Raw genomic sequence first — 25623 nt, forward strand, 5'->3', positions numbered from 1 at the left:
TTTCTAAATGTGGCGATCCTACCTGGAGGTCGCTTAGATCAGGTCCTAAGGGAAGGCCTCCTGAGCGGGTGACATTTGAGCTGAAACATTTGAGCTGAGCCAGGGCTCAGAAGGAAGAGCAGTATCTGAACAGTGAGAAGCAGGCTGGTGTGGCTGAGGCTCTGTGTGCAGGGAGAAGAGGCTTAGAGATGCAGGCGGAGGGATGGCAGGGGCCAGTCTGATCTATGATTACAGAGCCTTGGAGGCCTCAGGAAGGGGTTTGGACGTTTTACCCTAAGGGCAAGAGGAAGCCATCGATTGTTCCAGAGCTGGGGGGGTGATGCAATCTGACTTGAGTTCTTAAAGTCAAGTCACTGCCACTCTAAGAGAAACGGGACGGGGAGGACGTGAGGGAGAAAGCAGGGAGGCCAGAGGGAACCAATGACAGATGCCCAGACCGGCAGTGATGCAGCTTGGATTAGGGCATGTGTCCATCTGGGTCTCTAGAGAGCAGTCACAGAGAAAGTCAGGAGTGCACAGTGTGAATTGGGATGGCATACCTGGGAAAGGGAAAGGGAGAAAAGCAGGATGGACAGAGAGAGCCTCAGACGGTCCTGCAGGTCTGGTCGGGGAATGGGAAGCGGGTTGGCCCAGGGCGGAGTCGGGGCAGCCTCCCTGATAAAGAGGAGGAGAAGCCAGGAGACCTTCAGATCCCCCTCTAGCTGTCAGGGGAGTTGGGGGGCGGTGTCCTGGAGGTGGGAGGGAGCGTGAAACAGTGCTTTGGAGAGGGTGGCTGAGAACCTTCCAGAAAGTGGAGTGGGCTGCCAAGCAGTCTGTGACTGTGGTGCCACTCGCCTGGTTCTGTGACCGTCCCTGGCCGGCGGGAGGGGGGAGGGGGGAGTGAGGAGTGAGTTCAGTGGGGGGCCGGGCATCTGCCCTGGGCGCGGAGGGTGAAGTGAGACGGGGCCATTTATGTCAAGGGGTTTTAAGTGGAGCCGGAGTCCATTAAGGAGATGGGCCGTATTCACGTCCTCGCCATCCTCACCGGTGGAACCATGCACTTTTGAACTGGGCCAAAGTGCAAATGTTCCAAGGACCGAGCCTGAACCCTTGCAATCAGCTAGTGAGAGATTGTTTACTGACAGCGTTAGTCGAGGTGTGTCTTACACGGATTTAACTTGCGGCCACCAACACCAGTCTGAAATTCTCTGTAAGCAATGCACACGAGCGAGTCTACTTTTGCTGTAAAGGCCCCTGACTTTGGCTCCCTGGTGGGGCACTGTTTGGATTGTGACCCAAATCTATGTGGCCTGAATTGCGGTTCTTGGATCCCAGATAAATGTGCTTGTGTAATTATCACCTCCGGACAATTTTAGGTTGACAAAGGGGATTGAGGACAGGAGAGCAGGGCAGATCATGGGCTGTCCGTGGACGTGAGCAGGTTGTTGGAGGCTGGAATGCTGCTGTCTCCGGTGCAGCCTGTCACCAGCCAAGGGTGAGTAACCCAGCCCCAGTTCTAGAATCACGCCTGGGTCCACATCTGTTAAGATCCCTAGTCCCATGCTCCCTCCTCCAGACTCTGCTGCTTGGCTCAGCCCCGCTCCGGGGTATAGGATCCGGAGCTCCAGACCAAGGACCAGCCTAGTGCAAGGGCCTGCAGGCTGCCCACCCCCGTGGCCCCTGCCCCTGGAGGAAGCTCCCAAGAGTAAACAACAGCCTCCTCTTCCCGCCCACCAGGGTCTGCCACATTCCACACCGGCCAGATTTCCAGTCACAAGGCTCTCTCCCTCTGAGCAGGCTGGTTTTCCTGAGGATGAGGGAGCCTCGCCCCTGGGGGAGATGCGTGGGGACAACGCTCACTTCTGCCTTCTTTCTCCTGGGCTGCTGGGGACGCTCCGATTTCCAGCAGGTGGGCGAATCTGCAGGAGCTGAGGTGTTTGGGAGCCCTGGAGCTGGGAATCTTGAGCTCTGCTGGGTGCTGCAAGGGGGTGCCCCCCGGGAGAGATGGAGACGCCCAAACGGCCTTTGGGCAGAGTGAGGGCCTCCTTTCAGCTTCCAGGTTTGCACTGGGAGAGGGGCGGATCTGAGCTTGGGGTTTCGGGGATAGAGCATGCTCACCGAGGAAGGAAAGGGCTTCTCAGTACTGATCTCCTCCCACCCCCACCCCTGCCTTGGTTTCCCCCTCCTCCTTGCCTTGCCCCTCTCCCACCCCCTCTCCCCGCCTGCCTTCTCCCTTGTGCTTTCTGTCCTGCAGCAATTTCTCCAAGCTTTGGAGCCAGAGGAAGTGACTTCTTATTTTGGCCCTGATGCTACCTTAGAAGGTATCTGTCCTGGCGTCTTCTCAGCAGAGGGAGCTCCCCCCGACCGAGTGGGGGCGGGGGACATCTTCGCTCCGCTTGGGAGGAGGTCCTAGAAGCTGCCATTGTTCCCGTTAATTAACTCCATACTTCCGCCAAGTCCGTAAAAGCTGGTCTGGGCGTCCTGGACCGAGCTGGGGTTCTGACCCCAGGCTTCTGCTCAAGATCTCCAGGGAATGGTTCCTAATTAGCTGGTCCCTTTTGCCCCTGGGCCTCCCTTGGGCTGGCCAAGCTGCAGGAGCTCTTGTGGCTTTTGGCCACGGACGGAAATGGAATTATTTATCCTTTCCGTGAGAAACGAGATAGGCGCTGGCTCAAGCTCCGGCCGGAGCCTCTCGTGTCGCTCTTGGCCGTGCCTGCGGACTTCGCTGGGGTGCCAGCCCCCTTTCCAAGTCAGGCCATTGACATAAAGGCTGTTGGGGACCAGAGTCAGGGTGGGCTAGCGGTCCGGGTGGAGAGCAGTAGGGGATGTCCCATCTATGACTGAATTCCCTGTGGCCTGGGTCACATGCACATTGAGCACTGCTTGGGGCTGCCTGGGGATTGGGGGTGGGACCTCCTGGGGCCTGGGGGCTGCTTTGTGAGGCAGACCGGTGGAGAAGGGTGGTGAGGCTGGCCTGGGGCACCTGCTCTTCTGTAAAGGCCAGAGAGGCTGTGGCTGTACCTGCTTTGCCTGCTGGGGTTCAGGTCACCCCTCAGGAAACCCTATTCTGGGGCGAGGCTCGCATGCTGAGTGCTGGTCTGCCCCAGGGTGAGGCCCAAATTGGAGAGGAAACTTTCAGTCCTCCACCCTGTGTGCCTGGAGGAGCTGGATTTGAGCCCAGGCCTCTCGGGCTCCAAGGCCAGCCCTGCGCCCCACTCACCAAAGGGAACGGATCGGTTGGGGGGGCCCTCCCCAGGGCAGGAAGACGCGGAGGGCTGAGCCCCGGGGGGAGTTGAGGAGCAAGGTGGCCTCCTCTGTCCCGCAGTGCTGCAATTCGACGTGGCCCCGCTCACCTGCATCTGTGAGGATGGGCCCGGGGGGCCTCCCTGCAGGGCCCCGAGCTGCTCCCTGCTCGCCCTGGGACAGCTCTTTGGCTTCTCCTTCCCGCCGGAGCGGAGCCTCCTCACCGCCTCCTTCACCAGCGAGCACGTGCTGAACGCCTCCCTCCGACTTGAGAGGCGGCCTCCCCATCCCTGCTTCGCGGGAGGCCGCCCCCTGCTGCCCCTGGGCGCAGTGGCCAGGGTCACCTACTGCTCAGGCCACTTGGTGAGCGTGACGTCCCAGAGAGGCCCTGTCCCTCGGTGGGGCCGGTGGGCTACGTGCCTGTCTGCTGTCTCTCCTCCAGGAGGGCGACATCCTGGTGGGCGCAGACAGGTTCCGCGTCCAGCCGGTGAGGAGGCGGCATTGGGAGCTGCTGCCTCCCTGGGTTCGTGCGCAGCCCCACCTGGTCCACAGGCCCAGCCCCGAGGCCCCCCAAGTCATCCGAGGTACGGCTCCTGGGAGAGGGGGACAGCTCTGGGGGAGGGCCAGCTCTCCCCAGTGCCCAGGTGGCTGTGCAGAATGCCACAAGCCCGGCTGAGCCATCTTCTTCAGGATGCTGGGGAGTGGGCAGGCCAGGGGGACACGTGGCCATCGGCCATGCCCCCAGCTGTCCTAGAGGGGGACAGCTAGGCCTCCAGCCTATGAGCAGCCCCTCATCAATTGCAAAGCACGTTCACAGACATGTGCTTTTGGGGTCTCCCAGCTCCGGGACTGGCAGGACATCCGATACCACAGATGGGAACACTGAGGCCCAAAGACAGACGGTGGCCACTCGGGGCTTGCATGGCTGGCTCTGCGGCTGCCCGGGCCTGCTCGTCGGGCCCCCAGCTGCATCCAGGTGCAAGCAGGGTCCTGTCTTGGGCTCATCTCGGGATGACCCCGTTCTCCAGCATGTGCCCAGAGCAGGGACACATCAAGGGGGCAGAGCCAGTGTGGGACTCTGGGGAGACACCAAGGACGTAAAAGCCACACGACAGCTCCCTCCTTGGGCCCTGCCCTGCCACCTGGTCCTTTCAATGCTTCGAAATGGCTAGTCGCTGATGGGACCTGGCCTTGGGGGTGGGCTGAAATCCAGGACCCAGAAGCCTCTTGGGCCAGCTGCCACTGTTTCTGACAGTCCCAATATAAAGTGACTTTCAACAGCTCGGGCCCCTCTGCTCTCTGAGACCATTGATTTTGGAGGAGCCTAGAGGCCGGCTCCCGGAGGGCCCGAGGTAGGGGCTGAGACTGGGTCCAGGACAGGCCCTCTCACTCAGCGCCCACCCGCCTGGGAGCAGGCATTCCCTGCTCCCCACCTTTCCCATGAGAAATCTGGGGACTGGGCCCCCTGACTCCGTAAACCCATGGTGATAAGGGGCAAGGACAGAGCTCACAACTGTGTCTCCAAGTCCAAGAAAGACCTGGCCGTGGGCGGCCAAAGCTATGGGTCGTCTGCTTTCTGGAACCTTCGCTCTGAGCCCTGCCCCCTCCCTCACCAGGCCGTCCTCCTTCCCCTCGCCTTCGCCTCCGGAGATGGGCTGCCGGCAGGGTCCTGCACCTGGAGCTGCTGGTGGCCGTGGGCCCCGACGTCTACCAGGCTCACCAGGAGGACACTGAGCGCTACGTGCTCACCAACCTCAACATGGTGAGTGTTCCTTGGGGAGCGGACCCCTTGGAGGGTGCTGACCACAAGCGGTGGGGCTCGGGAGCCTCTGGACACGGTGCCCCACACCAGGGACTTGGGGCCGAATGTGAGTGGGCTGGCTCATCTGGTAGTTTGAACTTGGGCTGAACTCGGGTGTAAACCTAAGCAAGGCTGGGTCATGCTTGGGGCCCAGGGCTTTGGGGCGGGGAGGGGTGTGGTCTGTCCTTTCCTTCCTCCTCCTCCCCTCCCTCACCTGCAGTGGAGGCGGGTGAGGTCCTGGAACCCCTCTTGGCTCCCTAGTGCACCCCACAGCCTCTTGCTCCTTGGGTCCCTTCTCTCCAAGGGCCCCTCAGGTCTGGCCTCTGGCCTGAAGTCCGTTTGCTCCATGGGAACCTCAGCCAGCACTGCCCGGGCACCAGCCGGGGTACCCCACACTGGCCTCTCTGTTCCCTTTCTTGGGGGCACCCCCGTTTCTACTGGCCCCCCCTTCCCTTGGCTTCTAGGGGTAAAGGTGGCGTGGGAAGAGTGGCTCCCACTGATTGTCGTCTCGGGGGGCAGGGTAAGCAAAGAAAGGGGTGTTTCAACAACCTGACACTCGCGTGTAACCTAACGGACTGCATGAAACCCCGTGTCCAGCGGTTTGAGAATACACATATGACACGCGGTGACTGCTCTGGACCGCCGGCGAGTGTCTGCCACGTCGGGGGATGGACACCAGTGCCAGGTGGGGGGCGGGACGAGGAGACGGCCCCCGTCTGCAAGTTGGCCGTGCAGAGTGGCAGAGCCCGCCCTCCAAGAATGCGCGGAGCTTGGCGCCACTTTGTGCCCAGCCTTAGGCGTGCCCACCTGTTTGGGGCAAAAGGAAAAGCCCCCCCCGGGCTCAGAGCGCCAGGCCATCAGACCACCCTGCCCGCTGTCAGTTCTCTGGGCCTCAGGGACACACTCGTGTGGTCCTGTCCCCTTGCAGACATGACCCGAGTCCACAGGTCTTTGCCTGCAGCCCCAGAGATGAAAAACACTTCCTTTCAGTCACCTGAAAGCTTGGTGGGGCGGGGGGGGGGGGGTTCCTCCCCCCGTCTACTCTGCTGAAATTCGGTTGTCAAGCCGTACTCCCTCTGGTCCTTGATGTGTCTTACGAGGACCTGGGACAGTGGTAGGTACCAGACTGGCTCCTGCCCGGATGGTGGCTGGCCGTGGTGACAGCCACTGTCGTGGCTGGGCACCCATCCTGTGCCCGTGGCATCATTCTGAGTCCGCCAATAGCCACGGAAGGCTTTACCTCCATTTCACAGATGAGGAACCTGAGCTTCCAAGGTTAGTTAGCAGGATCACGCGCACACGGGTAGTTCGCAGCAGAGCTCGGATTCAGACTCAGGTCAGCCGAGGCCAGTGATGGCAGGGTTCTCTCTCTGGGGGGGAGGGGGGGCATGTCTAATTCAGGGACAGGCTGCTGCAAATAACCACAGACAGTCAACCATGATGGGCATCTTGACAGATGTGCTGAGAGAGAGAGAGAGCCAGGAAGGAGCCTGGCTGGGGGGTGGTGAGGGCAGCGCTCTGTCAGGGGAACCCAGAAAAGGGTTTGCGGAGGGAGGGGAGGCCCTCGTGCCGCCTTCTGGAGAGGCGCAGGTGAAACAAGCCGAGGTGGAGAGAAGGGTGTTCCAGGCGGATGGACAGAGAAGAGAAAGGACGGGGTGAGTCTGGTGAGCAGGAAACAGTGTTGGAATGGAATGTTCTAAACTCATAATTATTTGCATCCCGTGGTTTCAGGTTGTCTTTTCTTTGTGATTGGCCTTCTTGAGCCGTGAGCAAGGAGGACCAGCACACGTCTGCCCATCTCTGTGGCTGGCCGCCAGCCCCCAGACAAGCATTTCCCCCCACTGCTAATGGAGCAGTCTCTCCAGGCCCCGCCCACCCACCAGTCACCTCTCCCTCCTGCCTTTCCACAGGGGTCAGAGCTGCTGAGGGACCCATCCCTGGGGACTCAGTTCCGAGTGCATCTGGTGAAGATGGTCACCCTGACCCAGCCTGAGGTAGGCACCAAGCTGGGAGCCCAGAGTCCCTGGAAACCCCATTTCCGTTCTATCTCTTCCTGTCGCTCTCCCCGTCTGTAGCATGGACAGCGACAGGGTTGTGGTGAGCACTGTGGCGCCGGTCCCATAAACACGGACTCTGTGACCCCCCCACCCCCAGGATGCTCCGAATATCACAGCCAACATCACGGCCTCACTGCTGAGTGTCTGTGAGTGGAGCAGGACGGTCAACCCCGAGGACGACACAGATCCTGGGCATGCCGACCTGGTCCTCTACATCACCAGGTAGCCGAGCGCCCCCGTGGCACGCCAGCCTGCCTGGGAGCTGTCCTCCCCTCCCCACCCCCCCTCTGCAAAGGCGGCCCGGCCTCAGCAGCAGCCTGGTGCCTTTTTTCTTCCCAAGGTTTGACCTGGAGTTGCCTGATGGTAACCGGCAGGTTCGGGGGGTCACCCAGCTGGGGGGTGTCTGCTCGTCCTCCTGGAGCTGCCTCATCACTGAGGATACCGGCTTTGACCTGGGGGTCACCATCGCCCATGAGATTGGGCACAGGTAGGCATACTGTCCCCAAGTTGAGGTCTAGGAGCCGACCGGAGCTCCCAGGAGGGGATGTTGAGGCTGCCGTGGGGTAGGAGTCTGCTGGAAGGAACCTGTACCCTTGACCTCAGTGGACTTGGGGGGAGGAAGGCAAGGGCTGGGAAATCTGCTATTTCTTGATTACCAGGTGATTAAAAAAATTGTTTTTACCCCCCCCCCCCCCCCCGGAAAAGCAAGACAGACTTCACAATTAGGAAATGTTTTCTAGGAAATTCAGGTAAAGGAAAAGCAGGCTGTAAAAATTATCCCAAATCCCAGCCCTTAGAGGTAACATCTGTTCACCTTTTGTACGTAATTGTAGTCAGGTCTTACACACACACATATTTATTTTTATTTTACGAAGAGAGAGAATCTTGAGCACGCTTAAGCGAGCAGGGGAGGGGCAGAAGGGGAGAGAGAGAATCTTAATCGGCCTCCATGCTAATGCAGAGCCCGATGTGGGCTTGTTCCCACAACCCTGGGATCATGACCTGAGCTGAAATCAAGACTTGGACCCTCGGGTCCCTGGGTGGCTTAGTCAGTTAAGCATCTGACTTTAGCTCAGGTCCTGATTTCATGGTTCCTGAATTCAAGCCTGTCACTGGGCTCCCTGCTGTCAGCACAGAGCCTGCTTCGGATCCTCTGTCTCCCTCTCTCTCTGCCCCTCCTCTGCTCACGCTCTCTTTCTCTTTCTCTCTCTAAATAAACATAAAAAAAAATTCAGATGCTCAACTGACTGAGCCACCTAGGCGCCCACACACACATAGTTTTTATTTGCAAAATCAGGATTATACTGTATGTTGTTTTTGTTTTCTTTTTTTTAAATTTTTATTTATTTTTGAGAGAGAGAGACAGAGAACAAGCCGGCGAGGGGCAGAGAGAGAGGGAGACACAGAATCCAAAGCAGCTCCAGGCTCTAAGCTGTCAGCACAGAGCCCCACACGGGGCTGGAACCCACAAACCTGGAGATCGTGACCTGAGCCGAAGTCAGTTGCTCAACCTACTGAGCCCCCCAGGTGCCCCTAAAGCCTTTTAAAAAATGTTTTATTTATTATTTATTTTTGAGAGAGAGCGTGCACATGAGCAGGGGAGGGGCAGAGAGAAAGAGGGGGTCCCAAGCAGACTCTGCCCTGTCAGTGCAGAGCCCCGAGAGTGTGGGGGGGGGGGTCCATCTCACCAACCGTGGGATCATGACCTGAGTGGAAATCAAGAGTCAGTGGCTAAACCCACTGAGCCACCCAAGGGCCACTAAAGCCTTTTGATATTTATTAGCCCAAAGAGGCAGGAACCACCTGGCTGGCTGGCTGAGCACTCCCTCTGGGGGAAACGGAGGCAGGGCTCGCTGGTGGGGGGGCCAGGGGACCGTGGGGTCTGCAAACGCTTCCAACCCGACCAAGGGGCTGGCCAGGCTTGGACTCCAGGCGGGTGGAGGGGGCACGAGGGCTCTGAGCGTTGCCTCCCCGGGACAGCTTGGGCTTGGAACACGACGGCGCGCCCGGGAGCGGCTGTGGGCCCAGCGGCCACGTGATGGCGTCCCAGGACGCGGCGACCGCCAGGGGTGACCTCTCGTGGTCCGCCTGCAGCCGCCAGCAACTTCTGCACCTGCTCAGGTAGCCGCGTCCCTCACCCGCGCAGCCCTCCCCGCCCTATCTCCACTTGGGGCCACCCCTACTTGTGCCCCAGCCCTCTCTGTTCAATCCCCATCGCGCTCTGTCCCCTCCCCCCCCCCCCCCCCGGGGCCCTTCTCCGTCCTCCTTGGCCCCTCCCTCCAGCCACCCTTCCCTGCGCGGATCCTGTTTCTCCCCCACTCCCACGCACCCTCTTGCGTCCACCGGTTTCCGCGCCCACGCCTCAATGCGGCCCCATCCCCGCCCCTCCCTCCAGCCACCCCTCCCTCCTCGCCGCTCCCCTGCCTCATCTCCTTCCTCCCCACTCCCTCGCGCGGGCGTCTGCCCCGGCCCCACCTTCACTCCGCCGGGGCCGAGCCCGGTCCCAGCTTTTGCTGGGGGTGCGCGCTGAGAACGCCCTGCCCGCCCGCCCGCGCCCACCCCTCCACCCCGGTGTGCACCCGGGGTCTGAGCCGGGCCTTGTCGCAGCGCAGGACGGGCGCGCTGCCTGTGGGACCCGCCGGGGCCGCAGGCCGGGGCGGCGGGGAGCCCTCCCCGGGCGCAGCCCGGCCTCCACTACGGCGCGGACGAGCAGTGCCGCGTCGCCTTCGGCCCTGCAGCGGTGGCCTGCACCTTCACCAGGGAGCACCTGGTGAGTCCCGCCGGCCGTCCCGCTTCTCTGCCACCCAGCCCCTGCACCCTCTACCCGCGCCCAGCTCCTCCTGCTCCACTGTGCCCTGTGAGCGCCCGCCGTGCCAGGCCGCCAGGCACCTCTTAAAATGCGTAAATTTTGAGCGAGGGTGCTCATGTTTTCCTTTTGACTGTGCCCCACAGATTATGTGGAGCCCCTGAGCCCATGGACGCGGGACTTAAATAGGCAGTCACCAAGGGCTTCCTGGAGGAAGTCCCCTCCACACTGAATCCTATAGCAGGAGTGTGAGCTAGCGGGGGAAGGGGAGATGAAGGGGGGTCGGCTCCCCAAAGACGGTCTTCCTCCCTGGACTTCCATGGGCCCCAGGCACCTTTGCCCTAGCGGGGCCTCTTTCTCAATACGGAATACTGAGAATTGTTATCAGTGTTTTAATAAAACATACAAAGTTTTTTTTCTTCGCGTCGTTATAACAAAACGTATTAACGTTACATATGAGGACACCTGCTTTGACCTAAAGAATCATTTTTTGTCTGCTGCTTTGAGAAGAAGTGAAAACATTTTTGTGGGCTCACAGAGCGGTGTGTGTGCCCCCGTGGTCTGCGGGGGGACAGTTAAGGCTGGACACTAGCCCCTCCAGCGGGCCCCCTGTGTCCCCGTTTAGGACGTGTGCCAGGCTCTCTCCTGCCACGAGGACCCCCTGGACCGAAGCGTCTGTAGCCGCCTCTTGACTCCCCTCCTGGATGGGACAGAGTGTGGCGAGCAGAAGGTCGGAGCGGGAGTGACGGAGCCTGTGTTGGCTGGCGGGCTCTGCCAGGCGCTCGGCTTCCCGCTACCCTGCAGACCTCTGTGCCTCTGCCCTTCTCCCCTACTCTGCGGGGGCCAGACCCCTCTGTCCTACACGCTGGGGTTTGCCCTCTTTCGTATTTAGCTTCGTTTCCTGAGCAGGATGGGAGGGCGGGGCAGGAGCACGTGTGCATGCCTGTGTGGCCACCCTGCGTGTGCGGGGCCCTGGGGATGCCAGCCGTCCTGGGTGTGCGATGGTGTGCCCTTCTCTCGCAGTGGTGCTCCAAAGGTCACTGCCGCTCCCTGGCGGAGCTGACCCCCGTGGGAGTGGTGCACGGGCACTGGTCTAGCTGGGGTCCCCCCAGTCCCTGCTCCCGCTCCTGCGGGGGAGGGGTGGTCACCAGGAGGCGACAGTGCAGCAACCCCAGGTACTGCATGCAGGAGGCGCTGTTCTCCAGGTCAGGGCTGGGGGGGGAGGGCCCCCCCTCCACATTCCCTGGCTAGGGGGGAGCGGCTCCCCTGTCACCCCCTGTGTCTTGTGGGTATTTTCAGGCCGGCCTTTGGAGGGCGTGCGTGTGTGGGCGATGACCTCCAGGCGGAGATGTGCAACACCCAGGTAGGCCTGCCTCCCCGGGGTGCAGCCAGAGCGTCAGGTCGGCAGCTGGGGGCCGGGGGTGTGGAAGGATCAGGGCGGCTGTAATTCGTGGCTCACACCAGGGCGCTTTTGAAAGAGGGGGGTGCTGTTCTACCTCTACTGGGACCTCAATGCATACTCCAGGATGTCCCTGCAGTGTCCCCCTCCCTCCCCACCTGCCACTGCCCCCGCCAGCACCCCCTGAAACCATTCCTCCGTTCTAAGAGCAGGTGAAATTCACGTCACATAAAATCAACCATTTTAAGGGTGAGATGCAGTGGCGTTTAGCACATTCACAATGTTGTGCCACCACCGCCTCCATCAGGTTCCAAACCGCTTCTGTCACCCCAAAGTAAGACCTCAGACCCGTTAAGTCGTTGCTCCCCTCCCCCATCCTCCCGCCCCTGGCAGCCACCAGTCACCTTTTGTCTCCGCGGATGCGTCTGTTCTGGACATTTCATACAAATGGAATCACACAATGCGTGGCCTTTTTGTGACTGGCTTCTATCACTCAGCATCGTGTCCTCAAGGGTCACCCACGGTGTAGCAGGTGTGAGAAGTACAGTCCTTTTTGTGGCTGAACGGCAGCCCATCATGTGGATGGGCCACATGTTATCCGTCCATCTGTTGACGGACGTTTAGGCCATTTCCACCTTTTGGTTATTGTGAGTAGTGCTGCTGTGGGCCTGTGTGTATGTGGACTCGAGTACCAATTCTTATTCCTATTTTTTAATATTTATTTTTGAGAGTGAGAGTGCGTGTGCGGGTGTGAGGGGCAGAGAGAGAGGGAGACAGAGGATCTTCAGTGTCAGTGCAGAGCCCAGTGCAGGGCCTGGACTCACGGACCGTGAGATCGTGACCTGAGCGGAGGTCAGAAGCCACCCAGGCACCCCACCAACTTTTATTTCTTTTGGGATCACTGGATAGGGGCGCCTGGGTGGCTCAGTCGGTTGGGTGTCCGACTTCGGCTCAGGTCACGATCTCGCGGTCCGTGGGTTTGAGCCCCGCGTCGGGCTCTGCGCTGACGGCTCGGAGCCTGGAGCCTGCTTCGGATTCTGCGTCCCCCTGTGTCTCTCTCTCTGCCCCTCTTCTGCTCGTGCTCTGTCTCTCTTGCTCTTAAAAACGAATAAACGTTAAAAACAAAAGCGGAATCGCTGGATTGTATGGTGTTTCTACGTTCAAGTCTTTGAGGAGCCTCTAAAACCATCCTGCACGGCCGCCCAGCTATTTTGCACTCCCACCAGCTGTGGGCGAAGGTTCCGCTTTCTCCATATCCTCTCCACTCCCCATCTTTATTGCCCATGAGTTTTTTTTTAAGATTTTCTTTTTCTTTCTTTCTTTCTTTCTTTCTTTCTTTCTTTCTTTCTTTCTTTCTTTTGCCTTTCTTTCTTTCTTTTTCTACTTTTAGAGAGCAGAGAGCGAGCCGGGGAGGGGCAGAGAGAGAGGGAGAGAGAGACTCCCAAGCAGGCTCCACACTGTCAGGGTTGAGGGCTCAAACTCACAAACCGCAAGATCACGACCTGAACCAAAATCCAGAATCAGACGCTTAACTGACTGAGCCACCCGGGTGCCCCTATTGCCGGTGTTCTTTGATCATGGCCAGTACCCTGGGTGTGAGGCGCTCGGATGGCTCCTTTGACGTTGTGTCAAGGTCTGCACGTGGCGAGGCCTTCCCTCCCACTTTCTCCAGGCGGTCACGGGCCTCCCCAGACCTGGAGGGCAGAGTCCTCACCTGGAGCACGGGCTCAGGGAGGGGAGCAGGCGAGCAGTGCTCTTTATTTCTTTGTTGCTGGGTGGTAGGCCCTGCCCTGTGTCCTTGCAGATTCTCCGGGATTCTCCCCTCAGCAGAGAAAGGCTCTTGGCTCCCCTGCTTTATAGACCGGGGAACCGCAGCGCAGCCAGGAGCGGGCTCAAACCCACATCGTGGCCCTCGTGCCGCGGGGTGCCTTGCCGTCCGCAGTGGCAAAGGCTCCTGTCCTAGATCCCCCGCCCCCAGGCCCCCCATCCCAGGGCCCCTCCTGTGCCTGTTCTCTGCCTCCTCCCGGCCAGGCCTGTGAGAAGACCCAGCTGGACTTCATGTCTGAGCAGTGCTCCCGGACGGACAGGAAACCGCTACACCTGTCCCCAGGCAACGCCTCCTTCTACCGCTGGGGCTCCGCTGAGCAGTACAGTCAAGGTGGGCTGGCCCCCATCACCCTGATGCTGTTGAGAGCAGGGCTCGGACTCAGGCTCTGTATCGCGTCCTGGCTCGGCCCCCTTGCTAAGGGGCCTGAGTCTCGGTGTTCCCATCTGTAAAATGGAAATAAGAGTAGGGTCTCCCTGCTCGGGTGTTGGAAGGATTCAGTGAGACGACACCGGGAAGCACCAAGGGGGGGCTCCTTGGCTCGATTCGGTAACAAGCGGTACGTCGTGATCGTGATCGCTGCCTCAGGAGGCGGGGCCCCGGCCCCAAACCCGGAGGATGAAGTGAGGTGGCCCTGACAAGGGCAGGCCCACCTGGGCTGTGCTCTGCAGGGTCACCGCCTTCCCAGCTCCCGGTCACCCTCGCGTCAGGGTTCTCTGTCTCTCCACCTTCCCAGGGGACGCTCTGTGCAGACACATGTGCCGAGCCATCGGCGAGACCTTCATTGTGAGGCGAGGGGACAGTTTCCTGGATGGGACCCGGTGTGTGCCAAGTGGCCGGCGGGAGGACGGGACCCTGAGCCTGTGCGTGTCGGGCAGCTGCAGGGTACGCGTGCGCGGGCAGCGGAGGTACCCTCCCACCCGCTGTGGCCCTGCGGCCAGTCACGTCGGAAGCCAGATGCTAAGGGGCTCGGAGAGGGCCCGGTCTGCGGGCACGGTCCTTGTGAAGCTGCCGCGGAATCCGCATGGGGTGATGCTAGGGCACTGAACTGACCTTGGAGTCAGCAGGGGGTCAAGAGCTCCGCTGTGACCTTGGGGGAGTCATTTATGCCTGCTTCCTGCATGGAGGTCAGATGCTGCAAAACGCCTCGAGTTTGTCGTGTGAATCCCAGGGCCTCAGAGCAGCGGGGTCGGTGGGGACAGGCGTCACCTGCCACTGCTCTTTGCACAGACATTCGGCTGTGACGGCAGGATGGACTCCCAGCAGGTGCGAGACGCGTGCCAGGTGTGTGGAGGGGACAACAGCACGTGCAGCCCCCGCAACGGCTCTTTCACGGCCGGAAGGGCCAGAGGTAGGGGCTTCCCTCGGGGTGGATGGCCGGGCCCCTGCCAGCCTCCAAGAGACACCTGCAGCTCAGAGCCTTGGCAGTGAGCCCCGGCCCCTCCTCGTGGGCCTCGGCCTCTGCGCTCCACCTCGCCAGCCTCCCCACCCAGCTCGGAGTCTGATGAGGCCGCCGCGGGGGGCAGTGGAGTTTTGGGAATGACTGCTCACAATAGCTGTGATGCAGATAAAACCCGGATACTGGGCGGTCTGTGGGAGGCCGGCCTGGCCCCTCCTACCCTCGGAATCCCATCAGAAGGGATGTTATACTTGGGAACCCCTTGGCTGTGATCTGTTTGTTTATAAAGGAGGTCAAGTCATTTGCAAAGTGGGCGCTTAGAAGGTCAGGTGAGGAGTTGAGTCCCACCTCCCTGTGGCGGGTCACACGCTGAGCCCAGAACCTTGGATTCAGTCTCTCCTCCTGGCCGGGGCAGCACCCTGGAGGGTGGCCGCCCAGCCTGGCTTTGATTGGCCCCTGGTGACACGGGGCTCTCTACAGCCCGAGGGGTGACAGGGGGCTCTCTACTGTCCGAGGGGTGACAGGGGGCCCTCTACTGCCCGAGGCAGCCCCATTGTATTGGTAGCTTTTGGGGCTGAGGCTCTTTTCCTGTACACCTGAAATTTGCTCCCTTTGACTGTGATGTAAGTGACCTGGGACCACCCACCCTCCCACCCACCCTCCCCTGTTTCCTTCTAGAGTATGTCACGTTCCTGACGGTTACCCGCAACCTGACCAGCATATACGTCGCCAACCAGAGACCTCTCTTCACACACTTGGGTGAGCTGGGCAGAGGGCACTCACCCAGAGTTAGCCAGACTGCGAATGGCGAGGCACAGACCCCAAGATGCCCTCACTTCGGATGCCAGCTACAAGTTCAGGGGGTTCCCTGACCACCGCCAGGGTGGATACGTCACTAGGAGGATCCCCAGAAGTTGGAGAGCTTTTATACCCGCAGTTATGGCTTAGACAATAAAGCCAGAGCAAGAGACGCCTAGGGCAGAACCTGGGAGGGTTCCGTGTCCAGCACCGAAGCGTGACAACATGCACCGAGTAGTGCCAACCCAGGGAGCTCACCGGGGTTCAGCGTCCAGTTTGAATTAGGGCTTCATCACGTAGACGTGAGGCCTGACCGGCAGACCGATTCCTCACGCGGATGGTCTCCATCTCTGGGCTCACTGAGGCGGTTGACTCACAGCTGCTGTCTAAATCGCATATTTGGTCTTGCCGGCTTGGCCAGCCCCCACCTTAAACAAAGATACAGCTGTCAGGTGTGACGCAAGTTCCTGCCTGGAAGCCCAGGGCAAAGGCCACGTCTGTCTTTGGACCAGTTGTATTACTACCCAATGCCACGGTGGTTCTTGATTTCGAGGGCGCCTACACCCGTCCTTGGAATCCAGAGTGGGGGCGCTTGGGGGTCCTTGGGCCCCTGAAGCTGCCTGGAGAGCTCCATGTGAGCGCGCCTGGTGAGACGGCAGGTCCACAGTGCTCACCAGGTTCTGGGCAGAGGTGCAGAGCCACCGACACGGGGACGCTGTCAGCACAGAGCCTGACACAGGGCTCAGACTCATGAACCGTGAGATCATGACCCGAGCCGAAGTCAAGAGCTGGACACTCAACTAACGGAACCCCCCCAGGTGCCCCATGGGGACGCTGTCTGTGGTCAGATGCCTGTGCACACCTGGGAGGTTGTGCCTTGCTGGCTGCAGAGACCGCCTGACCCACCAAGGCGCCAGGCAGATGGGCTCCCCAGGGAGGGCTGGGACCCTGGGGGGGAGGCTACAGATGTGGCAGCAGAGATCACGTCCCGTGGTTGCCACCACCCCATTCCTTAAACCGGGACCTCTTCCGTGAGGGCTGGCGGCCACCTGCCGCAGGGCTGGGGTGGGGTGGGGTGGCGCTCCCCCTGCTGACAGCCTGGATCCCCCCACAGCGGTGCGGATCGGAGGGCGCTACATCGTGGCCGGGAACTCTAGCATCTCTCCCAGCACCACCTACCCCTCCCTCCTGGAGGACAGCCGTGTCGAGTACAGAGTGACCCTCACCGAGGACCGGCTGCCTCACCTGGAGGAGATCCGCATCCGGGGACCCACTCGGGAACACGTGGAGATCCAGGTGACCAGGAGGGCCTGTGGGGGTCGGTGGGGCCCCCTCCTGGTATCGCTCAGCAGTCAGCCCACGGGGTCCCTGGCATTCTGAGAGTGGGCGTGCAGGGGTCGGGGGCTTCCCCAGGAGAGGGCTGTGCTGCTGAGGTCAGAGATGAGCTGGCCGGGCCAAGCAGGGAGTGACGAACGTGTCTTGAGGGAACAGTGTGTGCCCAGGATGGGTAACTAGGAGGGATGAGGAAAGGGGACACACACACCCGTCCCCGGGCAAGGAGGCAGGACAGATCTCCAGGGGTCTTGCTGGCCATGAGAAGAGTGGGGGCTTCCCCCCCGGGGACTTGGGGGTTGGGGAGGGAGGGTGCAGAGGGGGCTCTATGCAGGGCGATCGGGTGCAGTGGGGATCAGGCCTGTGTCGGACCTGGCCCGAGGAGGGCATGGGGAGCGAGACCGTCGGTGATGCCCTGATTAGAGACCCACTGTGGGGGCATCCCTCCTGGAGCCGCGTCAGCCCAGGAGCCGGATGCAGGGTGACCCAGAGGTGAAGGGTCCAGGCCCTGGGACTCCGACGGACTGGAGTTTGAATCCCGGCTCTCCAAGAACTTGGGCAAGGCCATGAACTTTCCTAAGCCTAAATTTCCCCACCCGTGAAATGGGGCTAGGCATGCCTACATCACGAAGTTTTGTCAAGGTTCGTTTGTCAAAAATAAGGCGCATTGAGCGTGTGGCAGGGGGGCACGTCCTGAAAGGTGGCCGCTGCTAAAGGGCTTGCTGGCTTGGATCTCGAAGGTGCCAGAGGGTGGGCATGCCCCACCCTAATCGAGGGAAAGTGAGACCCTCGGGAGCCGTGGGACAGAGGGACGGGCACAGGGCCAGGCCTGCAAGCCGAATGTTCTCCCAAGCCACGCTGTCCTCCGCAGAGGCTGCTAGGTTCTCCCCCTGCCCTTGCCGCCTGTGTATGCCACCGCCCTGTGCCTCAGTGTTCTCCTGTAGAATGGGCAGGAGGCTGCCGTCCCGCCTCCCGGGGTTAGGGGACACACGCGCCCGGCAGCATGGGCAGCAGTCGCTGGCACCGAGTGGATGTGGGGTCTTTCTGCTGGGGACAGAGGCACACGGGAGCACGGGCTTCGGGCTCATCCTCCACGCGTGAGCTCCTCTGCATGTGTCCCCACGTGTGCTTTGCCGAGGAAGGCGCCTGGAGGGGTGGATGCAAGTTAGCATGTGTTGAAATAGCCCTGAGAACCCTCAGGGAGGGGTCCGAGGCTTGGTGGCCCTTGGCTTTGGTCTGGCAGCCCCACCTCTGCTCCTACCGCCGGGGGAGACAGCCGGGAGCTCCCCCAGAGTGCAAGCCAGGCTGGAGGGAGCCTCCTGGTAAGCCGTTCACTCCTTCCCTGCCTCCTCGTACAGCCCGGTTCGGCCCCCAGCTCCCATCCCGCCCCCCCCTCCCCCGGGAACACTGCTCCGGATGTGGCCGCCTGGCAGCTGTGTCTGCACCCTTTACTCTGTGGGTAAAAATACAGATTCCTGGGCCGCTCGAGAGAGAGCCGCTGAGGCAGGACCCACCAGGCAGGTTTTAACAACACGGTGCCGGTGCTGAGTGGCCAAATGAGGCATCGTGGGGACGGGTGTTAGAACCTTGCGGGGGGGGCCAGCCCGGCCCCTGTCTGTCTCACGCAGGTTTACAGGCGCTACGGGGCGGAGTATGGTGACCTTGCGCGCCCAGACATCACCTTCACCTACTTCCAGCCGAAGCAGCCACAGGCCTGGGCATGGGCCGCCGTGCGGGGGCCCTGCTCCGTGAGCTGTGGGGCAGGTGAGGCCCAGGGTGGGGCTGGCCGGGAGCACCCTCCGCCCCCTGTGGTGAGGTGGCTCAGCCTCCCCCTTCCCCCCCCCCCCCCCCCCCCGACCCCAGGGCTGCGCTGGGTGACCTACAGCTGTCTGGACCAGGCCAGGAACGAGTGGGTGGAGGCTGCCCGGTGCGAAGGGAGCCAGCGGCCGGCAGCGTGGCCAGAGTCCTGTGCCCCCGGGCCCTGCCCCCCAGAGTGAGTGCTGTCTGCGCCCGGCAGTGGTCCCTGGGCTCTTGCTGGCTGCGGGGTCCACGTAGCTTGGGCTCGGTGAGGCCGCTTCCAGGCGTGTTCTCGTGCCGTCCCGGACACTGCCCTGGGAGGTGGGTGTGTCAGTGCCCCCGTCCTGCAGGCGAGGACACCGAGATTTGGGCCAAGGCGGGTGCCAGGGTCAGCCTAGTGTGACCCATTCCCGCTGCACCTCGTCTAAGGGCAGCGTGCACCCGCTCTGAGCTCGGCACAGGGTGGAGGTGGTCACCTCCCTGGGAGGGAGGAGGTGAGGTTCAGAGAGATGACGGTGGAAAGCAGCTGGCATGCACCGTTGGCAGGAGTGTAACGTGAGGGACCAGGCTGTCCCTGTTGGGTGCCGGGCTGGTGCACACCCGCTAGCACTTTGGTACAGCTGTCCCGAGGCTTAGGTGGCTGGACAGGTCCGCCTTGTCTCCCACCGCCTCTCCTGGGCCGGTCCTCCAGGAGCCAGACCCCCAGCGGCTCTGTTCCTCCCCGCCTCAGCTGGGCCACTGGAGACTTGGGCGCATGGGAGAGGGCGGTGCGTTTCGTGGAGGCCCAGGGCAGCCTCCCGAGGACGCTGCCCCCTGCCTGGTGCTGAGCCCTGGCCCTGCAGCCGGCAGTGCTAGAAACCCGCAACCCCCCAGCCTGGCCCTGGCAGGTGAGCGTGGGGAGGCGGGGGAGGCGGGGGTACCGTCTGCCTGGCAGGGCTTGTCCCTGCACCAAGCCCTACCCTTCCAGAGTGCCCCGTCTTCCCCAGGACTCTGGCTGGGCCCCACCCTCCTGAGTGAGAGGCGGGGGCGGCCCGGAGTGGCCAGCTTTAGAATTGCCATCCAAGAGACCCTGGGCTGGCCATTTCCCTCTCTGAACCCCCGGGTCCCTGCTCATGGAGGGGCTGTGAGGACCAAGTGATGAAGCCACAGATGGAAAGCAATAAGGGTCACTCTGTCACTGGTATCGTTGTCTGCACACGGCACCCCTTCCCCCCCATCCCTTCAGCGTCCAAGCTGGCTTATTCTGATGTGCCATATACTGGCGGGGTGACCAGGGCAAGTCCCTTCCCTATCGGGGCCCCGGTTTTGTTGCTTGTCCGGCGGCGAGGGGGTTGGCCTAGGTCACTGGTGGCCCACGCGTGGCTTGGGCTCCTTTTTCCCTCTCTCATCCGTGGCAGTTGTAGGAATCACCCCTCTGTCCCACCGAGGCCCGCGCCTGCCTCCGAATCCTCAACACGGTGCCGCGGGCCCGACGCCACCTGTCGGTTCGCACGCACACCAGACGCAGTGGCCATCCCCGATCTGGGTGACCCGATTCTGTCATGGCAGTGATATTATTACGTGGACAGAGGCCCGCTGTCCTCTCTGGAAGGCAGGAGGACGAGGGCCGTGTCACCGTGGATGCCGGCAGCCGCTCGTCCCGCGCAGCAGGGAGAGGCCTCCGGGTTTTGCTCCGTGGTGGGGTGCCTCTCTGAGCTCTCGGATCCTGGGGCGCAGGCTCGCTGCCTCCTGCCCCAGGGGCTGGGCTGTATCTGTGGCCCAACGGCAGAGACGGCCTGATGTGAGTCCCACATCCTCCTCAGGCGCCAGGAGTCGGACGCATGCTCATCAGCCTGTGAGGTCCACCTGGCTTCGCACAACGGGACGTGTGTGCACGGGGCAGGTGGCCCGGACGCGCTGGCCACAGCCGGGCCCTGCTCCACAGACGAGAAGCTGCCTGCCCTCGAGCCGTGTGTGGCCACGGCATGTCCTCTGGCACAGGGCCACGTGAGTGCCCTGGGCTATTGGGTGCTTCTCTGGCCAGAGAACGGGGAGCGCTGGTTACCATCCGCCTCCTGGCCAGAGCGCAGAGGTTGTCCCTCCGCAGTCCTGCTGTGCGCAGGATCCCCCCGCCCCGGTCAGAGGGAAAACCTAGGGGAAAGGCTCGGGACCTACCGGAAAGCCCCGCTGCGGCCGGCAAGCCAGGCTGAAGCCCAGACCCTGTTAGAATGCTGCCAGTTCCCTGCAGCACAGACACTCCTGCCTGCGTCCCGGGGCCCTGGCTGACGGGCGTTGCTTTCAGACAAGCCAAGCCTGTCCCCTCCAGACTGGTGGGGGCTGCGGGGTCAAGGGCACCTGCAAATCTGGCTCCCGAGCCCCAGCCTCAGCCCTGCCCTACAGTGATACAGAGGCCAAGGTGGGTGTGGGCTGAGGGCTTCCTCTGGCAGCCAGAAGTACATCTCCCCAGAAAGGGGCGGCAGGGAGGGGCAGCCTTTGGGGGTGCTGCCGACCGCTTCTGCTCGCTCCTGAAGAGATTGGCACGGCTGGAAGCCAGGTGCCCAGGGATCGAGAGGGTGAAACCCAGACCCAGCAGCTCGTTCCCTGTTCCCTGCAGACAGACCCCCGGTCTCTAGAGGAGGAGGCCACATCCCCACCGGCCCCTGCCAGGCTGGGGGCCCGTGCCGCACACGTGTGGACTCCCCTGGCGGGGCCGTGCTCTGTCTCCTGCAGTCGAGGTAAGGCCTCCAGGGCTCGTTAGCTAACTCTTACCTGTCTACATTTTGTCTAGTTCTTTTTTTTTTTTTTTAATGTTTATTTATTTTTGAGAGAGAGAGAGAGAGAGAGAGAGAGCGCGTGAACGGCAGAGGGGCAGATGGAGAAAGAGACACAGAATGTGAAGCGGGCTCCAGGCTCCGAGCTGTCAGCACAGAGCCCGACATGGGGCTCAAACTCATGAGCTGTGAGATCATGACCTGAGCCGGAGTCGGATGCTTCACCGACCGAGCCCCCCAGGCGCCCCGCATTTTACCTAGTTCTAGAAGCATTTGGGTGGGCTTACAGAGAATCCAGACTACACGAGAACGTAACATAATACACAAGGGGACCGGGGCAAAGTGCAGACAGTCATGTAAATGTGTTCATTGATTGGCTGAAAGATGGGAAAAGATGATAAAACCCAGCAACACTGGCACCCAAATGTATTTCTTAAGGTGTGGAAAAGCAGTAAGAGGAGGGCCCCAAACTTAGCTCTGAGCTTCCTGGCAGCCACACCAGAACAAAATTCCAAGATATGCCGCGTTCTTAAACCGAAACGCTAACCACTTGCTTCGTGAAACTTGAGCATGTGTACAACCAAGACCAGAGATTTCTTTCGAGGATGCTCCTAAAGGAGAGATTCAAGGAAACCAGCCCTGATAACATCGTCATCAGAAACACATTAAGAGATTCTCATACAGCTATTCTGGACCTGCCAAGTGCCAGGCACTTTGTATCTGTGCTTTAAAAATCTTGGGGCGCCTGGGTGGCTCGGTCGGTGAAGCGTCCGACTTCGGCTCGGGTCACGATCTGACGGTCCGTGGGTTCGAGCCCCGCGTCGGGCTCTGTGCTGATGGCTCGGAGCCTGGAGCCTGTTTCCGATCCTGTGTCTCCCTCTCTCTGTGACCCTCCCCCGTTCGTGCTCTGTCTCTCTCTGTCTCAAAAATAAACATTAAAAAAAAAAATTTAAAAAAAAAGTCTTTAGAGGCGCCTGGCTGGCACAGTCAGTTAAGCGTCCTACTTGGGCTCAGGGCATGATCTCCCAGTTCGTGAGTTCGAGCCCTGCGTCGGGCTCTGACAGCTCGGAGCCTGGAGCCTGCTTCGGATTCTGTGTCTCCCTCTCTCTCTGCCCCTCCCCTGCTTGCACTCTGTCATCTCTCTCTCTCTCTCTCTCTCTCCTTCAAAAAGAAACATTAACAAAAATGTTCAAGTCTTTATAAATATCCCTGCACGTTAGGCAGATGAACAACCCGAGAGAGGTTAAGTCACTCGAACACGTGACTTGGCCAGCTGGTAAGTGGCAGAGGCAGGGCTGGAGCCCACGTAGGCCTTATCCGCTAGAGTCTCCAGAGAGCTGGGCACCTGTAGTTCTGGCTGAATCCTCCTCTTGGGGCTCGGGGCCTCTGCTCCCTCCCTGCAGGCCTGAAGGAGCTGCATTTCGTGTGCGTGGACTCTGTCCTGGGGACCCCTGTCCAGGAAGAGCTATGTGACCTGGGAAGCAAGCCTGGGAGCCGGCGGGAGGTCTGCCAGGCTGCCCCGTGCCCGGCTTGGTGAGTGGGGGTGGAGACCGTGCTGGGGGCGGCAGCCTGTGTCCCCCGGGGAGGAAGGAGTCTTACCCTGGCGTGTAGCCTCCTAGGGAACGCTGGCCTGTTACTGCAGGTGGGAGACCCGAGCCTTGGCGCCGTGCCCAGTGACCTGCGGAGGGGGGCGGGTGCCACTGGCTGTCCGCTGCGTGAGGCTGGACCGCGGCCGCCCCATCCCCCTGCCTCACTCCAAGTGCTGGCCGCTGCCCAGGCCCCGCCCCGTCCGGGACTGCAGTCCGGAGCCCTGCCCTGCCAGGTGGGCCCCTTCCCAAGAAGACGGGTGGTCCTAGGCGTCGCCTTCCAGGAAGCCCCTGACCCTCCGTGTCCTCGCCTGCGGGAGCAGGTCACACTGGTGTCCGGGAAGGCTGGGGGGGGGGGGGGCGGGGAGGGACGTTTAGAGCGTGTGAGTGTTGTCTCATGGGGTCTGGGATGCCGTGGGCCCATGTGGCTGATGGTTCGTTTATCGCTTGCCCTTTCCTGGGCACCTGCCACGCCCAGGTGCTGTTCTGGCAGCAGGGACCCAGCAGGGAGCCGGACAGACAGGCATCCCTGCCCTCCCGGAGCGGGCACCAGGGGCGGGGGGAGATGGGAGACAGAGTCGGATGGGGGGATGTGGCAAACGTGGCGGGAAGGAAGATTAGGAGTGCCGGCCGGGCGCGGTGGGGGGCTGGGGTTCCTACTAGAGACAGATATCCTTGCAGGCTCCCTTGGGTCCCCTGCCTCTCCCCCAACTTCCCTTCGAACACGTCGGTTTGCCTTTAGCTTTGCGTTCTGCAGAATGGGCTCTCCCGCGTGTTTTCTGTCCACTGGGCCCGGCCTCTCGGTGGAGATGTGAAGGTGACCCTCGGAGAAAGGCCCTTGCCAGGCCCTTCCCGGTCTGGGGAAATGGGACCTGCTTCTCTGGGCGCCGCCTGACTCCGGTTTGGCCCAGGTGGCAGTACAAGCTGGCAGCCTGCAGCGTGAGCTGTGGAGGAGGGGTCGCACGGAGGATCCTGTATTGCGCACGGGCCCACGGGAGGGACGAGGGCGAGGAGATCCTGCCGGATACCCAGTGCCTGGGGCTGCCTCGCCCGGAGCAGCAGGAGCCGTGCGGCCCGGAGCCCTGCCCACCCAGGTCAGCAGCCCCCAGGTGTCCAGCAAGCAGCCCGAGGTCCTGGAGCGTGTGGACGCCCGGCCGGCCGCGGTGGGGCTTAAAGGGTGGCTCTGGCGGGAGACGGTGCTCGGGAAGCAGGACCACCTGGCAGGCTGCACTAGGTGTCCGAGGTGACGTTCCAACAAAACGCAGGTGGCGTGCCCGTGGGGTGCGCGGGTGTGGGGAGGGCTGGGGGGCTTCACCGGGAGGGGGCAGCATTGACACGGAGTCCGCGGCTGGTCCCTGCTGGGCACAGGACAGAGTAGCTGCAGCCAACGAGGTCCAGGGGTGGGGTGGGAGCCCGACGGGGAGGAGCAGACAGTCACCTTGTTGGTCGGCCCTGCCTCCACGGCTGCTTCTTCGTAGCTCTGCGTTTTTGTTTTTGTTTTTTTTTTTTTTTTAACGTTTATTTGTTTTTGAGAGAGACGGAGTGAGAGAGAGACAGAGTGTGAGCAGGGGAGGGGCAGAGAGCAAGGGAGACACAGAATCCAAAGCAGGCTCCAAGCTTCCAGCACAGAGCCCGACGCGGGGCTCGAACCCACAAACCACGAGATTATGACTGAGCCGAAGTCGGACGCTTCGCCGACTGAGCCACCCAGCCGCCCCGGGAGCTTTGCGTTTTTACCACTGAACTGCTTTTCTGTACCCAAACAAGGGAACAGACACCCGTGTCCCGCCACCAGCCTTAATAGACGCGCCATATTGCCATGTTTCCTTCCTGTCGGTCTCCTTGGCTTCAAAGAAATACACCGTTACGGATAAGAATTCGTTCCAATTAAAACGCTTAGCTCACCTGTCATCTATTTGGGGTCTGTCGCAAAGTCGGGAGCACACTTTACTTCTCCACGTCAGTCACTGAATTTCCCCCGACGGCCCCTTTATCGTGTCCTAGATCCTTGTGTACATTGGGATCTGTGTCAGGGCTTTTTATCGGCTTCCGTTGTTTGTAATTCCCCCACCCGTCCCTGTGTCAGAGTGTTTTAAATACTGTGGCTTTATGGTCCACTTACCACCCACACCGGTGTCTCTTGGCTTGTGCTGAAGTCCCTTGGCCGTGCAGCCCAGTCATTCGTATGGGAATTTATCTGGGATTTATATGGCAGTCGCACACACCCCTGAGCTCTGGCTACTCCCCCGATGGCACCTGCCTCAGGGCTTCTGTGGCTACTTTCCCGCTGCCAGAATGGGTCTTCTCTGGTCTTCGTCCAGGCTCTGCTCAAAGCACCGCAGCAGAGAGGTGGGGAGTCCTCCCTGAGCGCCACTCCAGAATGGCACACTCAGCCCACCCCGTGACTCTCGGCTCTGCACTCTTCTTCATAGCATGTGCTACGCCCTGGCGTTTATTTCGCTGTTGATTTCTCTGTCTGTTCCTTCACTGAGCGTAGCAGTTTCTCAACCGGGGGTGATTTCGCCTCCCAATGTGGCATTGTCTAGATACATTTTTTCTTTTAAGTTTTTCTTTATTTATTTTGACAGAGCACAGCAGGGGAGGGAGAGAGAGAGAGGGAGAGAGAGAATGCTAAGGGGCTCGAACTCATGAGCCGTGAAAACACGACCTGAGCGGAAAGCAAGAGTCAGACGGTTAACCAGCTGAGCCATCCAGGAGCCCAGCCTTGGTTCTCTTTTCTTTTCTTCTCTTTTCTTTTCTTTTCTTTTCTTTTCTTTTCTTTTCTTTTCTTTTCTTTTCTTTTCCTTGATTCACTTCTTACATATAACACCCAGTGCTCATCCCAGCAAAT

At 60.9% G+C, this 25623-nt stretch overlaps 1 protein-coding gene across 1 annotated transcript in view; it reads left to right on the forward strand.

Moving 5' to 3' along the window:
• ADAMTS13 (ADAM metallopeptidase with thrombospondin type 1 motif 13) overlaps nt 1-25623 on the forward strand; it is a 31544-nt gene that overhangs the window by 602 nt on the left and 5319 nt on the right. The window contains 28 exon segments of the mRNA XM_043566874.1: nt 1356-1474; nt 1717-1888; nt 2234-2300; nt 3305-3585; nt 3665-3806; nt 4839-4984; nt 6934-7017; nt 7178-7302; nt 7421-7567; nt 9061-9201; nt 9688-9850; nt 10512-10616; nt 10910-11061; nt 11186-11249; nt 13317-13443; nt 13847-13995; nt 14341-14461; nt 15188-15268; nt 16422-16603; nt 18268-18403; nt 18503-18632; nt 19834-19917; nt 19919-20044; nt 20239-20422; nt 21030-21150; nt 22590-22719; nt 22829-23008; nt 23684-23866. Coding sequence (XP_043422809.1) covers nt 1437-1474; nt 1717-1888; nt 2234-2300; nt 3305-3585; nt 3665-3806; nt 4839-4984; nt 6934-7017; nt 7178-7302; nt 7421-7567; nt 9061-9201; nt 9688-9850; nt 10512-10616; nt 10910-11061; nt 11186-11249; nt 13317-13443; nt 13847-13995; nt 14341-14461; nt 15188-15268; nt 16422-16603; nt 18268-18403; nt 18503-18632; nt 19834-19917; nt 19919-20044; nt 20239-20422; nt 21030-21150; nt 22590-22719; nt 22829-23008; nt 23684-23866 — 3761 coding nt within the window. The 5' untranslated portion in view covers nt 1356-1436.

The sequence above is a fragment of the Prionailurus bengalensis genome, chromosome D4, assembly GCF_016509475.1.
Source record: "Prionailurus bengalensis isolate Pbe53 chromosome D4, Fcat_Pben_1.1_paternal_pri, whole genome shotgun sequence".
In the NCBI taxonomy this organism is placed as follows: Eukaryota; Metazoa; Chordata; class Mammalia; order Carnivora; family Felidae; genus Prionailurus; species Prionailurus bengalensis.